This window comes from Haemaphysalis longicornis, unplaced genomic scaffold (assembly GCF_048455015.1).
Source record: "Haemaphysalis longicornis isolate Haplotype H1 unplaced genomic scaffold, Haemaphysalis longicornis Haplotype H1 scaffold_5, whole genome shotgun sequence".
NCBI classification, from domain to species: domain Eukaryota; kingdom Metazoa; phylum Arthropoda; class Arachnida; order Ixodida; family Ixodidae; genus Haemaphysalis; species Haemaphysalis longicornis.
The window spans coordinates 156,765,456-156,785,906 of record NW_027526385.1 but is presented as its reverse complement, the minus strand read 5'-3'; the positions used below and the strand labels follow the sequence as shown (position 1 = coordinate 156,785,906).

Below are 20,451 nucleotides of genomic sequence, written 5' to 3'. Positions count from 1 at the left end.
TAGTGCTAGGGAGGAAAATGAGGAAATGGTAAACTGTTTGAGAAGATATATAAACGAGTTAAAGATTCTGGTGAAATAATCATAGTTGGAGATATGAATGTCCATATAGAAGGTTTGGATGGGTACACAGACCACAACGGTTCTCTAGTGATAGATCTATGTCAGGAAAACCGGCTTGTAATAGTAAATACGGAAAGCAAGTGTGACGGACAAATAATGTGGGAAAGCGGTAACAGACAGTCCAGTATAGACTACAGTTTAGTATCCGAGACAGTATACGGAAGGCTGCGGGGAATGAGGATAGATGGAAATGGAACAGACAGCTTAAGAAGCGACCACAAGCGGTTTAGCTTGCACTTTTGAGGCGCAACCAGGACAAATGTAGAAATAGGTATAATAGGAGGAACTAATTTGAATAATGAGCAGTTAAAGATCATCGCCGATAGATTGGAAGATGAAATCAATAAATACCCAGGCAAAAATTGTGATTACGATCGAAATGATTGCGTTCATAAACGGTAAGATGAATGAAGGAAAGCAACGAATCCGATGGAAAGGGAAGAGAAAGCCGAGAAGCTGGTGGAATAAGGAAATTAAAGAGGCTATTGACCAGCGACGAAAGCGGTCGAGAGAACATAGAGGAGGAAAAAGAACTGGTATGGAACCGGAGGTAATGAAGGAGAAATGGGGTATCTACCGTGGGAAAAAACTAGAAGTGCAGAAAATGTTGCAAGCAAAGATCAAGCAGAAACGGGAACAATGGATGGCAGAAATACGGAAGGAGGACAAAAGCGCATCCAAGAAGTTTTGGAACCATGTAAAATCACAAGGCTCAAAAAACGATACCCATCAGAAATTCCTGATTGATGAGAAGGGGGAACATTTAAAAGAAGAGCACGCGTTGGCGCATATTCATAGAGTGATTAGTGAGAAGTTTAGGACAATAGTGGTAGGGAAAGATGCACCGATAACATCAGCGCCACAGAAGGCTGCGGAAAGGGAAATAAGTCTGAGCAACCTTTATTGGAAAAAAGCAGAGCAAAAGGTTTCCCCCAGACAGCAGTGGGCCCGGACGGAATACCAATGCAACTGATAAACCTGCTTGGACCTAAAGGTAAGGAATCGTTTATGCAGGTAATAGATAAGGTGATAGAAACGAAACAAACAAACAAACGAAACAAACGAAACAAATACCGGAGGACTGGTTAGAAAGTAGGACAAATTTAATATATAAAAGCAGAGGAGACAAAGCCAGTATTGATTCATACAGACCACTCACAGTAAAGTCAGTTGTGTATAGATTCGTAATGCAGGCGATAAAATCAGAAATTCAAGCATGGATGGAAGAAAATAAAATACTTGGGGAACAGCAGAATCGATTTAGACAAGACAGGCGACTGGATGACAATTTGTTTGTGATAACTCAATGCATTGAAATTAGGAAAGCAGAGAATAGACCACTATGCATTACGTTCTTGGACATTAAATGGGCATATGACAACGTAAATAGACAACGTCTGTGGAGAATGCTGAAACTCTAGGGATTAGATGACGGGTTAGTACAGTTCCTTATAGCAATCTGTAAAGACAATAGACTGCACCTTACTTGGGAACGACAGAAATGCGCCCAGCAGGTCAACATCTATCGGGGACTGAAACAGGGATGCCCTTTGAGCCCAATACTGTTCATGCTTTACATGGCAGGGTTAGAAACGAAACTGGAAGAAATTCAAGTAGGGTTTAGCCTAGCCCATATGCTGCAAGGCGAAGTGGTACAAAAGCATATTCCGGGAATGCTACACGCAGACGATATTGTTTTTTTAGCTGATAAACAAACCGATATGCAGCGTCTAATAAATATTAGTGGCCAGGAACCACCGACCTCGGGTTAAATTTCAGAGCAGAAAATTCAGGAATAATGGTTTTCAATGACGCTACCACTGACGTAGTGTCTATCCAGCAAAGCGAATTACCTAGAGTGAAGGAATATAAACATTTGGGAGTGTGGATAAACGAAGGGGATAACTACTTAAGAACTCACGAGGAGCAACTTAGGTTAAGGGAAAGCGAAACGCAGCTATAATGAAGCATAGAGCTCTGTGGGGGTATAACAAATATGAAGTAGTAAGAGGAACGTTGAAAGGAGTAATGGTTCCGGGTCTCACGTTTGCGAATGCTGTACTCTGCTTAAAATCAGACGTTCTATCAGGCCTTGAAGTAAACCAGAAAACGGTAGGCCGTTTGGCCTTAGGCGCGCATGAAAAAAAAAACAACTAACGAAGCAGTTCAGGGAGATATGGGCTGGGCGTCGTTTGAAGTTAGCAAAGCTCAAAGTAAAATATGCTTTGATATGAAGTTGAGGCCTATGGATCAACGAAGGTGGGCAGCTAAGGTTTTTAGGTACCTATACTTGAAAAGCGTGGACACGCAGTGGTTAAGAAAGACTAGAAGGCTAACGATGAAATACGGAAAGAACAGTGGGGAATCCAAAACAGCCAAGGTACCCAAAAAAGAGGCACGGCAGATTTAAACGAATAAATGGAGGGAAAAAACGGAAGCTAAAACGTCGTTAGAGATGTACAGGGCTGAGAAACTGAACATCAGAAAGGAAAATTTCTACGATAATTCCCAGGGCAGTGCTTTGCTTTTTGAGGCTAGAGCAGGTTGCCTGCGAACTAAGAGTTTTGTGGGGAAGTATTCACAAAATGATGGGGTATGCGTGGTCTGCGGAAAAGAAACAGAAACTATGCGGCACATAGTGTTAGAATGTGAGGATATCCATCCAAATCTACATGAAGGGAATATTGAGCTTCCAGAAGCCCTAGGATTTAAGGGTATCACAGAGGAAGTTAACTTCAAGGCTTTCGAGGGGACGAAAAGAAGATGAGAATGCTGGTGGACGAAAGTAGATAGGGCAATATTGCCTAGGACAGTTGCTAGCTGTAACAGGGAAAAAAAGTATTTCGTGCATAGTAAGCTTTAGTGCCTGACATAAGCAGCACTAGTATTAAACTAAGAGTGTAAAACATGGTTATATTAGTCCTTTTTGGTAAGATGACATGTCATCACCCCGCTTCAAAGGTGAAACCAATAGCAATCATCATCATCATCAGCCTCGCCTGCGGCGGCGGCACCGAGCCGTCCGCGAATATCTGCAGGAAGCCGCGAAATCCGTCCTGCAGCAGGGCGGCGTCTTTCGTGGGCCTCGGGCGGTCCGCCCCGGTTTCGGTGCACAGCTGGGTGAGTTGCGATAATGCGCAGGGCCATTCCCTTCATGGTTGGTAGTAGCTGCAGGCTTGAACACTGAGGCAGCTTCACGTCGTCCTCAAAGATGGGCACCAGGATACTCACCCAAGAGTTGGGCCGGCTTCGGAACTGCTGCAGAAAAGCGGCCCCAGCCGGAAAGCTCACCAGGCGCTCGGCGTGATTCAGTCCGGCCTCATCTCGATTGGCCATGTGGCTGCCTCCGTGCGCGTGCTCCCCAGCGGGGATGACCGTGGTAGGCCCAGGCGGAGGCTAATGGGGCGTCGCTTATCGACTTTTAACTTCTTTAGGCGCGCCCACTCATCGAAAGACAGCTAGTATGGCTGCCAGTTGTGAAGGCACTACGGGATCGCACCATGGCTGTGCTGAGAGACCTACGGCAACTCTTGGGACGTAACAATGGGCGTATGTATGCCGTTGCACTGAGGGCGCTTCATGGCGTAGCCTCTTCGGCCATACTGTATGCGCTGTCTGGGTTCCACCTGGAACAGTGCAGTCAGAGCTCTTCTACGCGTGCACATGTTCTACCTATACGTGCCGTCACATTCACCTCTCACGCGGAACTCAACAGGATAATTTTTCGTACTATTTTATTTACAGTATACGGACACGATCAATATAACCCTTACCCTGGGAGAGCAAAGGGGGACTAGGCACGGACGAGCTTGGAGTGATGACGAAGAGAAAGCGCCGATTTTTTTGCCTTATTTCCGCCACAATGAAAAGCGGAGAGAAACTGCAAAAAGAGGGAGCATAGTTTTCGCCGGAGCATATAAAAATGTCACGAAACTCTACCCGTAGACAGCTTCGCTGTAATCATTACGCAATTGGATCCTTACGCGCAAGAAACAATTTACCCGCGCAGCGCTAAAGCAACGCCGTTGCCGCGTCGCCCGTAGTGCGGCCGGCTGCGCACTCTGCCGGCGCTTTCAGTAGCCTCCGATTGAAGCGCCGCCGCTATTTACAGTTGTTGGAGGCAAAAGCCACTAAAGCCCCTCTATCAGGTACACGACCGATACCGGCAACTTGCGTGGCGGATGAGAGTAGTACAGAAAGGCTTTATCGGACGCCACCTGCTCTACGCGGACAGAGCTCCGTTAGCACTGTTGCAGTGCCGTGTGGTTCGCTTCTAGTTCGCTGTTGTAGAGTGCTGCACGAGCTGCTGCATCGTCGATTACACATATCACGTCGATTGTGCTCGTAGAAGCGGGAAGCTCAATTTACGCCTCACCCGATGAATTATTACGGTAAGTGTTTGGGTTTTATTAACTCTATATTAGATTTGGCATAAGTATACTGCTAGGATGGTGTATCCCGTAGGCATTCCTTGCACGTGCGCATGTGGCGGAATTCAATTTTGGCGTTGTATGGTTTCTCAATTCAGTGCACGGCAGATGCGATGCGTGTCAACGTTTGCCTCTGATTCTTAGTTTCTGCGTTTATCGGAACTCATCGCCAAGTTACAATTGGTTGCCATCGTGCACGTTCCCAGCTAGAAGGTTTTATTTGTTCTTTAACGCCCTTTTACGTGTGCGAGGCCGAAAGGTCTGCTGCTTGTGCGTACACCCCAGTGACGGCATTCCGTGGCGATACAGGTGCATGCCGGGCTAATGTGAGGAGCGGTCGTTATCTAATCGCTGGTGAGCTGAAGAATGTCGCCGAAACAATACGTTGTGAAGGTCAACACTGTGTCCGCTTGTGTGTGCAATATTTTGGGGCAAAGTTTGACGGGAAATTTTATCTGGGAGATGCCTTTCTCGTTGAGGGCACGGGTGTCGTAGGCACATTTTTTCACCGAGCCCCTGTCAGGCCGCCGGCTGCTGTTTTTCAAGTTTGGCGCAGTTGATCAATTCCGGCACGTATACGATAAAGACAAATTGTTCGCGCTCTTCTGTAGCGAAGCTATTGCTCCAGTTTTCAATCAACGTGATACATCAGTGAGTGAGTTAGTAAGTGAGTAAATTAACCTTTACTGAAGTTGAGTATCAAAGAAATAAAAATACAAAGAGGTTGTGGCTTTTCGCAGCCTGGTCAGTTCGCACTCCCAAACTCTGGGGACGGGCAAGGAAAGGGCTTTGGAAGATAGGGGCATTAGAATTTCGCAAAAAGTGTGAGGCTTAAAATTTTTCATGACAGCAAAAACTTGGAAGAAATGGAAATATTATTCGGTGACATGCAGCACAGAACAGAGGAAATGTGATAGCTCAGCCGGTGTGTTAAAAGCAAAGATCACCCACGGCTAAGTTCCCCCTGTGGATGAGAGGGACACACGGCAAAACGTGGCAGCATTACGACAAACATTGACCGGTGATGAATACATACGAGTTTTAAGACATCTTAAAAACTAACAATTAACTCCCTTAGCATATTTTTCAAGTGTCCACAACTTAAGTTAACAACTTCTTTCCACTAACGTTTACTGCAAGCGCATCGATATCCATTACCTTTTAAAATGACGCTGGCTTGGCTGTCCACGTGTTTATAGTTGTTGACTAGCCGTTGTACCCGCAGTGTCAATATGTCGATGGGTGTCACACATTGACTAATGCGCATAAGGGGGTAATTTGGCCCGAAACCCCTAGTGGCCAATAAGGTGTTGCTTGGGAGAGACTTTGAAGGTGCGTTGTATAATCGGCAATTGTTACATACAACCAAAAGCCTGTTTTATATTTGAACGGCCCTGCGAGATAATAAAACTTCGAACGGAAAATTAGCCGTTTTTACTTTCTTAGAGTTGTAATAAAAAGCTTCATTGACCTCCTAGTTCATGACAGGAATGTACTTCCGCGATTTTAAGCTCTACGTCCAGCACTTTGGGATTAGGCGCTGATATCACAGTTCGATGTCACCCCACTGCACTTCACACTTATTTAAATTTCTCGCCATTACAAGTCGTTAAGGGTGCACATTAAAAATACCAGTTGGTCTTTTTTAGGTTTTTAGGACGAAACTGAAATTCCTGCCTTGAAATTGTTTTTTTTTCTTTTGGCATCTGCATGGGTAATATTTGCAAACAGGACCCATTGCATACATCAAAGGGCTGGAAAAATGTTGCGAAATTGGTAGAAACACACAACCATGTAAAACGGTTTTTAGGAATGCGCTTGAGTTACCTACATAAAAAACAGCTATATCGCAATGCAACCGCGAGATAACGAAGTCTACCTAAAAAAAACCATTTTAGCAAATTCATTCCATTTGGGCGTAATTTTTACACATCACGGCATTATTGAACTTTGCGCCATGTTATGATTGCACTCCCGAAGTTTCAAGTTTTCAGGTCCAGAAGTTTGAGTCAGCATTGATATTACATTTTAGGCTTCTTCACTCCGTTAGGGGTGGAATAGCAGGCAGACCGCTCTCCCTCTTGAAGGCTAAGGATACATCTTTACGTTGTTGTGCATTTGTAACAAAAACATTTGTAACAAAAATTCAATTTCATATTTTAACGAGCCGGACATGCATATCTTGTCCGTTAAAACATCAATTTACCCCGAATCTGGATTCGCCTCGTACGGGTTGATTAGGGCGAAACCCTGTACTAATTATTAATTTTAATGGATTACACAAATGACAAAAACAAGCATTTTGATCTCATAACGCGGCGGCAAGACAATGAGGATTTCGCAAAAGCAAAACTTCTTTACTTCAATGGGGTTTTAACTTGAAAACATTCACGCTTACTGACCCCCTACACTGTAATTGGATTGTAATCCCGCAATTCCAAGATTCTGGGACCAGCAGTTTCGGCAAAGCGTTTGACGATTCCGGTCGGTATGTCGACTACTTTTCTCCGTAAATTTAGACGTCTTAATTCAATTCACCTAAAATGTAATGGTGGCACTTCCGTGATAAAACCACGAAAGGTTTTAACGGAGTCGTGTGGCCTCCCTTCTTCGTTCATAATTTTCTAGTTTTTTTGTATTTTGTTATCGCCGCGGTGATCACAAACGATCAAGCGCGACTTGTACAATAAACACACAAGAAAATGTTTTTTGAAAAGTTTCGGTACCTTGAAAACTTCTGATTGGAGCTGTAACGTCGGGATGATTAGTTGGTTAGTTGGAAAATTATTTATTGAGCTGAATGGTAAGGGGTAGAAGGGTGTGGTTAGCCTGCTAAGTCCAGGAGGCCTCTTGTCCGGGCTGCCTCCAGGGCGCGCCGCACCAGGGCGACATGGCGCTCCGGTGCGGAGCTGGTCAGCTCGGACTCCCACAGCTCAGGGGAAGTGGAGGGGTGGGGATGTGGGTGTTGGGGAAGCAACCAATAAACCTCGTTTAAATTCCATTCAATTCAATTCAAAGAGAAGACGAGATGGCAGGTGTTGAGAGGGGTGTGGCAATGTGAGCAGTCACGTGAGAAGAGAGAAGGGGAAATGTGGAATGAGATGTTGCGTTAGTAGTAGGTTTCGGTCTGTAGTAGGTCGGCGGAGGAAGTAGGCTTTGGGGGTGAGGGAAGGATGGGTGGGGTCGGGTATCACCGTCGGGAGTTGGTGTAGTGGGAGAGGATGCATTTGTACGTGGGGTCGAGAGGTGTCGGGGCTGATGGGTCGGGGAATGGGAGAGTTGCTTGTTCAAGACCCGACGAGGGAAGTGCCCGGGTAATGAGTGCGGGAGCTGCGGCGTGGGCCGCCTCATTTCCTGCCAGGCCGGAGTGGCCGGGGGTCCACACGATGGTGAGGTCGATACCTTCAGGTAGGCCTTGAAGCAGTTCAATGGCCGCTGGCGGGGCGAGGCTGGCTTGGTAGAGGCGGCAGGCTCGCTGTGAGTCGGTGATGATGGTTAAGTAGGGTTGGTAGCGGTGGGTCAGGGAAGCTTGGGCGTGGGGATGAGCGGTAGGAGGCAGCGGTGGGGTGGCGACTCTCGTTGGTGAGGACTGCGATGGTGGTGCTGTGGCGGGTGGAGTACTGGGCGATGTCGGTATAGCGGGTGTTGGGATCCATGCCGTAGAGTTTGTCGAGGAGTCGGACGTGGGCATTGCAGCGGCCTCGGTTGTGGAGGAGTGCACATATGCTTTGGGAGAGGAGGGACGTGGATGCGTTGACGAATGGAAAGGGGAATACGTTGGGGTGCTTTTTGGGTGGCAGGGGCCGTGCTGCTGGAGTACCCGTCGACCGGCCAGTGTGAGGGAGTCGGTGCAGGTGGGAGATGTGTTCGGCTTCCAATATTTGGGTGAGGGTGTTGTGGAGGCCAAGCTGAAGGATAGAGAGAGAGAGAGTGAGAGAGGGTTCTTTAATACGAACTGGTGAGGTCAGGCCTGCCAGGGACAAGGCTTGTAGCTGGAGGAGGCGTGTGTTGGCAGTGTAGGTAGGCAGGCCCAATGCTGCTTTGTAGGTCTTGCGGATCAGAGCGTGCAGCTTGTTAGCTTGCTGTAGCTTGAAGTTGAGGAAAGCTCAGGTGTACGTGAGGCGACTGATGAGGAGGGCTTAGACGAGTTTGCAGGTGTCGACTTCTGTGAGGCCATAGGTGGAGCCGCGGAAGCGCCAAATGAGGTGGGTGAGTTGGGTGATCGTCTTGTGGAGTTGTTGGAGCTGCGTGGCGCCGGAGCTGTCGTAGTGGAAAGAGACGTCGAATCCCCGAAGGGTGGTGACTTATGGTGTGGGGATGCCGTGCATGGTCACTTGTGGGTCCGAGGTGGGTTGTGGGGGCGGCCGCGGATGCGGGCTCGGAAGACAAAGATGAAACATAATTTTTTATGAAGTGGCTTCTCTGCGTTGCTTCAGAGCAAACACTTTAAGGTCTGGCTACATATAATATAATGCGGTGATTTTTTTTAAATTAGAGCACGATAAATACACCGACATAGAAGTGGCACAACGGGACAATCCCTCACTCAGTTAAAAGAGAACTCTTGTCCCGTACTGCTTCTGTGCCGTTGTGCTTATGACGATCTAAGTTATAGAACAAGTATGCACCAATACTGAAGCTTGGATTTTTTTCGCTGTGTTGTAGTCCAAATACCAGTGTCTTTTTCACCGAACATTCTTTTGACTTTTCTATAAAGTGCTAGCAATCGGATGGATATATTTTTAACCGCTGAAATCATTCTAGCTACTCTGGTATTTACACAATACTATGTATATGCACTTAGTATTGTGCAGCCAAGGCGCGGCTAGCATATATATGGTAGCTGTGTCTTGGTTAGATTGTCGCTAATATAATATTCAAGTAATAATTTAATAAAGTGCAAATAGGCAGGCAGGCCAGGAAAAGTGGAAATTCTTGCGCTGGCTGGGCATCGTGGTGAAACGCGGAAATGAATGACCACACCATCATCGCCTCACGTCTACTTTGGCGTATCTATCGCTCCCTTGATCGTTTTTACATTATTGACCGATTCGACCACAAAACTACGCACAAGTATTATTCTATTTTTAATTGAACTGCAGGCACTACTGCAAGCATAGCCATCATTCATTCTAACCAGTAGTCCGCCATGTTTTTTGAGGGCGAGGAAGTAACTAACCGCGTTCACTAACCGGACGTTATTTTTGAACTGTGCATGCATATGTACCCTTGCGTACTTACTCTTGAAGATGCAGTTATCCTGTGCTATGAAGTAAGCTAGCTATGTTTACATACACACAAAAACATTTATGAAGCAAGCATCGGTTCAGCATTCACCCCTCTTTTCTGATGCCCTTTCATCAGCAGCGATTTCACAAGTCTGGAAAGCCAATTAGTAGCATTCTTCAAGACCTGTGATTATCCCTTTCCTCTGAGACTGCATGATGTGTTCTTTTAACCATAACTGCCCGTTTACTTCTGAAATAGATCTCATAGTTTTAGGTCATAAAGTATCTGGGAGGTGTTGAACGTCTCCACTTTCAACATCGTTTTCCCGAGGGCGTCATAATTAATACAGTGTAGATTTGCTTAATTAAGTTCAATTTTTCCGCGTTCGTACTGCTCGCGCACCACATGTTTTGTACGTTGTGCACCTTGTGGGCTTTTCGCAGCTCGATTTTTTGGTTCTAGTGTTTGCTTTTATTTCACCTCTCTTCGACAGAATGTATACGCGTTTTGGTGAGCAGTACTTAAGCGTCCGCTGCTGCGGCTTGACGGCGTCGCCGGCCTGGTAAGCGAGCGAACCAAAAAGACACCGAAGACATAAAGAAATCGGAGGAAAGTGTGGCGAAAGTGTGAGGGGGAGGGCGGTATGCCGAGGCGGCGTGAGACATTATCTGCGGCGGCGACGCGCCACGATATAACCGAGAGAACGAACAGGCGACAGAATATAAGCCCGCGGAAAAGCGTAGTATAAAAGTATGGCGACAGTGTGACAGGGAGGGCAGTATGCCGAGGACGCCTCACAGAAGCCCGGCACGCGCTGCGTGCTGTAAGTGAATGGGTCCTTCGCCGTCCTTCTCATTGCGTGGCTCATCCGAACCACGCGAAACTTGCGCGGGAGGTTCAAACACGATTTACAACAATACGATCGGCGGTTTCGCCGCGAGATAACGGCAGATTAGCGCGCGCCGCCGTGCGTTCGCTGCTCACGCGATCACTTCCTGAGGCGCAGCTGCTATGCGCCGTGACCGAGAAGACTGCAGTTCTCGCTGCGCACAAATTTCTCATTAGGGAGTATAGTATTATTGATTGATTGTAGGGTTTCACGCGCCGACGCAACGCAGGCGATGAGGCGCGCCGTAGTGGAGGGCTCCGGATTAATTTTGTCCACCTGGGGATCTTTAACGTGCGCCGAAATCTCCTACACACGGGCGTTTTTGCTTTTCGCCTCCATCAGAAAAGCGGCCGCCGCGGCCGGGAATCGAACCCGCGACCTCGTGCTCAGCAGCGCAACGCCTTAGCCACTGAGCCACCGCGGCGGGTGGAGTATAGTATTAAACTGCCAGCCTAAAAGTGAACCCAACGTCTTCTTAAATAAAAAAAATATCCCACAAGTTCTAGTTTCCTTTGTGCTTAATTATCTGGACCAGTAAGAGCCACGGCAGACGTTTGAGCACTTGGACCGGTCTTGCTTTTTTTTACGTTTTGTTGGAGATTTTCTTTAACAGTTTTTGGGCAGGGTGGATGGTTTCAGGGACAACCAGGAAGAGAGACGAAACTTGGTGCCTTTAGGTAGCCCAAGAAAGAATATAGCCTTTAATAGAAGTTCCAAGGCCTTTATTGCGACGGGCGTGGCCATGAAGAATCGTTCATATCTACGTAGCTGAAGGCGAAAACCGAAAACGCATTGTGTTCCAGATTTCGGTGCACGTTAAAGATCCCCAGGTGGTCAAAATTAATCCGGAGCCCTCCACTACGGTGCGCCTCATTCCCCAGGTGCAGCTTCGGTGCGTTGAACCCCACCATGAATCAACATCTGCGTGGCATATGCTTATAGAAGTTCCAGATTGGTTGTTTTCTTGATCGCTTCCTTTATTGCTGATTAACTCACTTGCAAGACCTTTGTATTGTATGCACTCAACTGCTTTCCCACAATGGAATAGTGAAAATGCGTTCTGTTCACAGCACTTGCTCTAAAGGTTCATACTTTTTTGGTTACTAGTTAAGTCTTTTCTAGAATGCTTGAATGCATTGGACCGCCATGGTGGCAAGGTAAAAACAGGCCCATTTTTTACTTTTTTACAATGCAATACAGCGCACTGATAAATAGGATAGAAAGATGGCTCTCCGCATCTTTCTGGCCAAGGTATTTAGACTGGTGGTCTAGTAGCTATATGGAACTGCAGCAATGTGTCACAGTTCTGTTCCATTTTCACATGCAGGTGATGGTTATAACCATGGTCAGCGGGCGTCTCAAGCGGCGGGTGAGTCTAGTGGCATTGAAAATTTTCGCATGTCCTTCACACTAATAAGAAATAAAGAGAGAGAACACTTTATTTTGGAGCCTGGGTACAAGGGACTGAAATAGTTAATTACTCTGATACAAAAAAGCTCTTCAAGCTCTTTAGGGGGTGTGACCCATGCCCCCCAGCCAGAACTGCGTTTGAGGCAGGAATCGGTTGGAGGGGAGGTCTCAAGGTGGCTTACATGCCTGGGCACGTCCAGAGGGCGTTTTCATTGGCGGTGTATCAGCCGTAGTATGAGCATTCTGTAGTGCCCGGAAACCCGTCCATGTAGTGCTGAATGTGCTTCGATGGCAGTGTGCTGGTTTGGTTTGTGTTAGTCCAGTATGCACAGCTTCAGAGCGAACGAATTTTAAAAACGATAGCCTTTCTTGGGCTACTTCAACGCAGAAATTTTGGTCTGTCTGTACGTTTTTCTGTGACACCATTCAGCCACCCGGCCAAAGTGAAACAGCAGCTGCGCAATAGTCTTATATACCAACAGGCAAATCCGAACGCCTAAGTCCGGTGTCAATGTTCATACTTGTCAACATTGTTGAATAAGAATAACACATTATGCAAACATAATGCTGAAAATCAATACATAAGTGGCATTTGCAATGTTCCTTTATTAAGAATCTCCATGAACCTCCATTTTGTATGGGGGTTCATCAATTTATGGCATCTGGTAGGTACTGTCTGCGTGCGCGGCGCTTTTCTTGGCGGTGCTCTTTTGCGTTATATAAGCGAGGCCAGGAAATTGGTGGCCCCGGATCATAAACAGCACCTCGGGCTAAGGACTGGGGCTTCTCATTCCCCTTTACCTCTGCGAGTATGAAACTCGAGTATTTTGCATGCGATACTGGAGAGAGTAGGCTGCATGTGGAAATAGTTCTGCCGACATACACTGCCCTTCACAGCGAAGATGTCGAGCGGTAGGTTCCGACAAAAGCTGCGTGCCCCTATCGGGCCGCGTCGACGAAGGCTCGTACGCGCTTGCTCCAGAACAAGTGTACTCGGTGGCTCTCAATCTACTACAGGTATCTTCGAGAAAATCATACTGAAATTAACCGCCACGACTCAATTGTTATGTTGGCTTGATTTACTCGTCATAATTAATTACTTCCCAGTGAAGTTACGTTGCAGATTTCCCGGCTGCTGACAGTACATGCCTGTCTATCGATGTAGTATACTTTTACGAAAAGCGGCAGTGACTCCTGTTTAATCGAAACTATCCCGTAAAAATTATATGAGAATTAATGTTGAAAATAATTTGAAACTTAGTCGTCTGAGTGTTTTTATTCGATCCATATAGTGAGTGTTCAAGCATAACTCAATGTAGTAGTCCAGCAATAGAGTTGCTCTGCTCTTCCATCTTCACATGAGCTCAAATTTTTTCATGCGTAGCATTCTTTGCCGAATACCCCCACAGCCAGGGCCCTGCATTTCCACAAAAATGATTGATTGATTTTTGGGTTTAAGGCGCCGACGCAACGCAAGGCTATGAGGCGCGCCGTAGTGGAGGGCTCCGGAATAATTTTAACCACCTGGGGTTCTCCACAAAAATGCAGATTTCGCGGAAGTTTCACCTGTAATCGTCATGCTAGCGTAAATGGAAATACTAAATCAACGAAGTTAGCAAAACTAAAAATAAGAAAAATATAAAATAATTACGAATAATTGCGAACCGTGTAAGCCCTGCATTTCCACAATTATGCATGTCGAGAATATACCAAATGTAACCGTTATATTACCGTAAATGGGGATAATTGGTGGGACGAAATTTTGAAAAAGTAGAAATAAGAAAAATGTTCAGAAATTACGGAAAATGCCAAACGTACGACGCATGACATTTCCACAATAATGCATATTTCGCGGAAGTTCCAAATGTTGTCATTATATTAGCGTAACTGGAGATAATTGGTCGAACGAAATTTTTAAAAGCTAAAAAAAACTAAAAAAAATTAAGCAATTACAGAAAATGGCAAACCATATACAGCCCTGCATTTCCACAATAACGCAGAATGCGCGAATGTCCCACTTATAATCGTTATAATAGCGTAAATGGAGATAACTGGTCGGACAGGATTTAGAAAAACCAAAACATTTGGCTGCAAAAAACTCACACTCAACACAAGCGGCATAAGAATGCTACCCATTAGTAGATAATTCTCTGAATTCAGCGGATCTTTTCGAAGGGTTTGGAATGCTTTAGTGTTTGTCCGCCATATTTTGCCGTCGCCACTGTTGCCAAGCTTCGTTCTGTTAATAATGTCGCGAACTGCCTCCAGCGTGAATTAGCCTTCAGTTTCACAAAACGTCTTGCCACCTATAGAATCCCAAAATGAGCTAAACAGATATTATCGGGTGCCATGCTCCGAGCACGCGCACAGCGGTTGGGCTCCTTCTTTCCTTACACACGCAAAAGGACTCCCGTGGGCTTCCCCAGGGTATCATATAGCATTTCACTGTGTGGGCTTGTGAAATTACGCCTGTTTACTCACTCGTTCCAGTTCTTTTGTGGTCTACCCATAAACGAGAATTGTCGCGTGCCAGTTGTGCTGAGTGCAAGCGGTTAAGCTTTATGTCTGATTCGAATCGCGTACTGGCCTCGTGGACTGCCTAAACCGTGAAGAAAAAACTAAACCACGGAGAAATGCTTAACAAAGACCCTGTTTTCACCTCCACTAAAGCCTGAAACGCCATTTTGGCGACGTCCTTTTTAAAGAGTATAGTCTTTTTTGTGCTACTGAAACGCGAAAATGTTTGTCTGTCTTCCTGTCCGTGTGTACCGCGATTCAGCAGCCCGACCTATACTAGAAGATTTCTTGAACGAGACCTTGGTATAGACAAAACATTTTCCAGTCTACTAAATCTAGATACAGGGTCCAAATTTGTCAACATTGTTCAGCGAATTGAGGAAAAAATTCCCTCGCACTTCCCCGAGGGGGAGAGTGTGTAAGTGCGAATGCACGGTTGTTGATTGCGCGATTACGGTGGATATCGTGATCTTGGAGTGGAGAGGAGGCGCCCAAGACCCGCAGTCACTGAGCGGAGAGAGGAGGAGGAGAGTAGCGCCCGCCGTTACGGCGAGGGCTACACGAGCGCCCTCACGCGTCGGAATGCGGAGCGCCCGCTACGCGAGCGAGAGCTCTCCCGCCCGAAGTGGAGAGGAGGCGCCCAACACCCGCAGTCACTGAGCGGAGAGAGGAGGAGGAGAGTAGCGCACGCCCATCTCCCCCCGTTGCTAGGGAAGACGAGGAGGAAGACGAGGAGCGCGCGCACCCGCAGCTGTTGCTATGCGGACTACGGCGGCGGACGATTCAGGCTCGCTTAAGAAGTGCATTCGCACTTAAAACATCAGTGCATATCTGGTAATTACAGTTTTTTAGTTAGGATAGATGTACACGCTCGGTTTTTGCGATAGCAAATTTAAGAAAATTGGCGCAGCTTGCACTAGTGGTGCAAAGTTGGTGAGTGGTGGTGATTTATTAAGAAAGCAGGGAAGATAAAAGAACTGCGGATATTGTTGAACTCAAGGGGGGTTCACCCTCATACAACCCAGTCTGGGCAAGGGAAGGGTGTTTCAGGATACGAAGAGAGAAAGAGAGGGAAGAAGGAGGTGAGTGGGGGACAGTCTATGTCGCGTTCGTCTCGTCCAAGGCTCGACGGCTACAAACGATGCGCTAGTGCTGTCGCAACCAGGAAGTTGAGGAGGTGCTGGAAGACCTCCCGTCGGAAGGCGTCCGGACCCGTTCCGAACAGGAAGTCTTCCAGCTTGTGACCTGGGGCACCGAGTCGCTTGAGGGCGGCGCGGAGTTCCTCCATCGCGGTGTCATGCTGGTGGCAAGAGCACAGTAAGTGCCCTGGCGTCTGAGGCTCTGGGCAGTGGGTGCAGGTGGGGGCGCCCGGCGGCCCTGGTGGTACCGGCACGCTCCCACGTTGCAGCAATTCAGCCGCAGGAGAAGCAGGAGCGACCGGTCGTCTCTCCTGATGAGTCCGGGCAGGACCCGTGGGGCCCGACCACTGACCGACCATTCGGGCATCTGGATGCAGGGCCTCCACCACCTGGGCCAGGATAGCCTTTGCAGCGTCGAATGCCACCAGGTCCCGGGAGGCTGGGACCGCTGCCTGACGAGCAGCACCCTTGGCAAGGGCGTCTGCTACCTCGTTGCCCATAATATCCACGTGTGATGACAGCTAGTGAAGTCGCAGTGAACACCCCTGGGCCTCCACCGCATGAAGCTTGGTCGCCAGCGACCGCTCTACCTGTCCGCTGGAGTTATCTGGCTGGTCGGCACCTCGCAGACGGAGGAGGGCAGACCAGGAGTCAGTCAGGATGAGGGCCCTTCGGACCTGGGTCGCCTGCTGTAGAAGATGCGCGGCCAAGTGGAGTCCAGCGAGCTCTGCGTGGGTGGATGAGGCCGGGAAGAGGAGGCTGCACACCTGGCTTGTGCCAAGTTTCAGTGCCGCGCAGGCGGCTCCGGCTCTGCCCGTCGACTGTTCTACGGAGCGATCGGTGTACACCTGCAGAAGTCCGGCAGCGTCGTCCTCCATCAGGGCGCCCACCTTTTGGTAGAGGGCCTGATGTGGAGTGGACCCTTTGCTACGTACCCTCGGCAATGTGGTGGCGATGCGTAGAGACTGCCCCGTGCCTGGGGGTAGTGGCTCCAGGCGGTGCCGCTGTGGCAACGCGATATGGCCCTCGTAGGTACTGAGCAGAATGCCCATCCGAGAGTTGGGCCGGCTGCGGTAGCGCTGAAGGAGTCCCGCGCCGTCCGGGGTGCCCTGCAGGCAGTGGATGTGGTGGAGCCCCACCTGCAGTGCCAGCGTCTGCATAAGCCAGGAGTCTTGCTCCGTGTACATCGCCGCCACCGGGACGTGGTCGGAAGGCCCAGGCAAAGGCGGATAGGCCGGGGCTGATCACCTACATACAGCTCCTCCCACCGGCGTGGCTTGAGTTGCACCAGAGGCAGAGCATACAGGACGGCGGACGACGCCATCCCGTTGAACACCCGCAGGGCCACGGTGTGTGTGCAGCGCTGGCCATGCGCCAGTAACCTCCGCACGCCCTGCTGGACCCTCGTTGTGCGATGCCGGAGTGCCTTCACTGCAGGTAGCCAGGACAATTGGCAGTGGACCAGGATTCCCAAATACCTCGCACTCGTGCACCACGCAAGGGACTGGCTGCTCAAAGTGAGCAGCGGTGTCGCCTTACGTGTCCTGTAGCCCCTCGGGTGGAAGACCAAGGACTGCGTTTTCGACTCGGAAAGCTGCAGGCCACGGCTTGTCAGGTAGGCAGCGACTGCACACAGCACCCCCTGAAGGGACGCCTTCAGCTTGGAGGCTAGCCTCGTTGGTCCGTGTGCCCAGACGGCGATGTCGTCGGCATAGACTGCCACCCCCACTGGAAACGCAAGCCCACCCGGGATGCAGTCCTGGAGTGGAGCCAGGACGAGGTTGAAGAGGAATGGGCTGAGCACACTCCCCTGAGGATCCCCAGAGATGACGTCTCGTGGTCTGCTCGTTGCTCGGTTCACCTTGACTCGAAGGGTCCGGTTGGCCAGAAACGCCCTCACGTAACTCCGGAGGTGCCCCACAGCGCCCATGCTGTCCAGGGCCTCCAGGATGGCCCTCTGGGGGACGAAATCGAAGGCCGACTTCATGTCCACCAGGAGCAAGATGGCCACCTCCTTGTCATGGTGGGCCTGCTCCAGCATAGACACCACATCCCTCAGGGAGTCCGCCGTGCAGCGTCGGCGCCTGCAGCCGCTTTGCTGTTCTTGGACGACGCCCCGACGATCAGCAATTCACTGGAAGCCGGCCACGACCGTGCTCTCCATCAGCTACCCCGCTCCGGACGTCAGGGAAACTAGCCGGAACGATGCAGGCTCGGTGGGCGGCTTCAGCATCGTCCTGACAAGTGCCACCCGCCAAGAAGGTGGAAGGCTGCTCCCCCTCCACACCCGGTTATTGAGCTGCAGAAACGGCTCCAGCTGGGTGACGTCTAGGTTCCAGCGCATCTGGTACGTCACCCCGACAATGTCAGGGGCGCTCCGCCGCATGGGGCATCGATCCAGGGCGGCCCGCAGCTCCCGGAGTGCGATGTCGCCAACGCAAATGACCACCACTTGAGGGTCCTGGGGGTACGCCGGCAGCACGTGCAGCTGGGCCGCAGTGGCAGGTGGAGCCGAGATGAACTGGTCGGCTAGCTGATTTGCCAAGGTCTCCTCGGTGATACCCAAGAAAATGGCAGAGGCAGGCAGAGGGTGCCGGTTGGTGATGGCAGGCTGGAACAAGGCCCGGAAGACTCGCCAGGCTTTGGCTGGATCCCTACGCGAGTCCATGAAGAAGCAGAGCGACTCCCAGCTCTGCCTCCGCCGCTGATTGGCTCTCCTGCACTGCGCGTCCACCTGCTAGTACGCCGTCCAGTCTTCCGGACGCCTGCTCCGGATGGCCCGTCGTTGCAGCTGGTTGCGCCTGGCCCGGAGTCTCAGGAGCCCCAGGTTCGGCCGTGCTGTGCAGAGGGGTACCTCTCCCAGCACTGTCGCCTTGTTGCGCTCTGCACGAGAGCTTCCAGGAAATCAGGCTCTGGGTCCTTAAGACACTTTTGCAACTCCTTGCGGTACTTCTTCCAGTTGGTGACGGCACAGACCCTGGTGTCTGCTCTCCTGCGGTCCCCCCTAGAGGTGACCAGGATGAGGTAGTGTTCCGACCCCCAGGTGCTGGTGGCGGTTTCCCAGGTGTAGGCACACCGCTGGGACACCAGTGTAACGTCAATATGGGAGAGCTGGACCGTGCCCGAGGGACCAGGGCGGGTGAAGGTTGGGCTGCCTGTGTTGGCCACGAGCAGGCCACATGATGTGCCAGCATCCAGCAGCTCTCGTCCCAAGCGGGTGTGGCGGGGGCTGCCCCAGGCTGGGTTGTGCGCGTTAAAATCTCCGCAGGCGACAACGTCCGGGCCCAGGCGGGCCCGCAGCCACCCCACTGCTGTGACATCCTAGGGCCGCGTTGGGTGAACGTAGACGCTGGCCACTGTGGTGTTCTTGTAGCCCATGCGCCCCGTGAGGGCGGTGCGTTACATGGGCCATCTACGACCGAGGCCAGGTCCATTGGAGCACTGTTGAGCACAGCCCTCACGTAGACAGCAGCTGGGACTTCCCTGGTGGGTGGCTGGCGTGTTGTCACGGACGGTTGGTGCAGGAGCGCAGGGTACAGCTTGTTGCGCTTGCGTGGCACACGTACCCCGGCAAGTGCAAGGAGCTTGTACAGACGTTGGTCTCCTGCAGCGCCAGCACATTTTAGTGCTCCCGGAGCTGCTGCTCTGGCAGTTCCGCATGGCGCGGCCCAAGGTGGTTGCAGTTCCACTGCAGGATGTCTGGCCGCTGGCCTGTCCTGCAGGGTCTGGTAGCCACGCTTGGGGGTAGAGGGGTTCAGGTGTGCCAGGGCGGCAGTGGCCGCCCGGCGTGCGGGGTCCTCTTCAGGCAAGTGACCCACCGGGCTGTGTGCCAGGGCCAGCAGGACGGGCAACAGCTGCTCTTGACCGGTTCCTGCTGCGGCCATGGGCGGCTAACCTACCACTGGCTGTGCAGACGGCTGGGCAGGTGGGCGCCTGGCTGGCTGGCGTGGCTGCTGTTGGCGTCCCTGGGTAGCTGCTGGCTGCTGCTGCTGGTGTCCCTGGGTGCCAGGAGGCTGCTGCAGCTGGCGGCTGGCCTGCTGGTGGCTGCAAAGTTGGAGAAACAGCCGAACTGGCACCCCTCTCCCTTGGTTGGAGACCCGGCTGTTGCATCGTCATCAGCAGCAGCAGCCCACAGGTCCACTGCAAGACGAAGGCCTCTAACATCGACCTCCAACCGCTCCTGTCCCGCGCCGCTCGAGTTCATTCTTTGCCTCAGAATTTCCTTGTTTCGTCCCTCCATCGAGCAGTCGGCCTTCCTCTTTTGCTAGACCCCTCTCTCGGTGCACCTAGTACCGGCTGGTACCGGCAGCGCAAAATCGGCGCCGGGAGCGGGAGCTTGTCTGGTATCGCTACTCGAGGGGCGAGTGCACGTTCACTGCAAGGAGAATGTCACGCCGCGAATGCTGGCTGAGTGTTCCCACTTCGTCGGTTTGGCCCTGGACGTAGGCACCTGCCCATAGCCAAATCTCAGCCACTCTTCTCCAAATCAATGTTTCTTTCTCTCCACGTCTGTCTGTCTCTCTCTCTCCATCCACACTTCTCCCAATTCGCCGGTGACCGCCTGGTTTTTCTTTTCTGTTTATTTTTTCTCTTTTAGATCGGCCGTGTCATTACTGCGGAAGAACCAAACTAAAACCCACAGCTTCAACGTCATCTCAGACTGACTGCCAAGGCGAGGTGAGGCCGTGCCAATATCGCAACAGTGCGGAAAGTTGTC

The 20,451-nt window shown here is 50.4% G+C and overlaps 1 protein-coding gene across 2 annotated transcripts in view; it reads left to right on the top strand.

Moving 5' to 3' along the window:
- The first annotated feature begins 4,248 nt into the window (after positions 1-4,248).
- Positions 4,249-20,451, top strand: part of LOC144138784 (BTB/POZ domain-containing protein 6-like) — a 34,623-nt gene continuing 18,420 nt past the window's right edge. The window contains exons 1-3 of one of the 2 annotated variants that reach the window (XM_077671248.1): positions 4,249-4,511; positions 11,996-12,037; positions 20,332-20,411. In XM_077671248.1, the coding sequence (XP_077527374.1) occupies positions 4,499-4,511; positions 11,996-12,037; positions 20,332-20,411 (135 nt within the window). In that variant the 5' untranslated portion in view covers positions 4,249-4,498. The remainder of the gene's footprint in view (positions 4,512-11,995; positions 12,038-20,331; positions 20,412-20,451) is intronic. The other variant, XM_077671249.1, reaches the window with a different exon arrangement.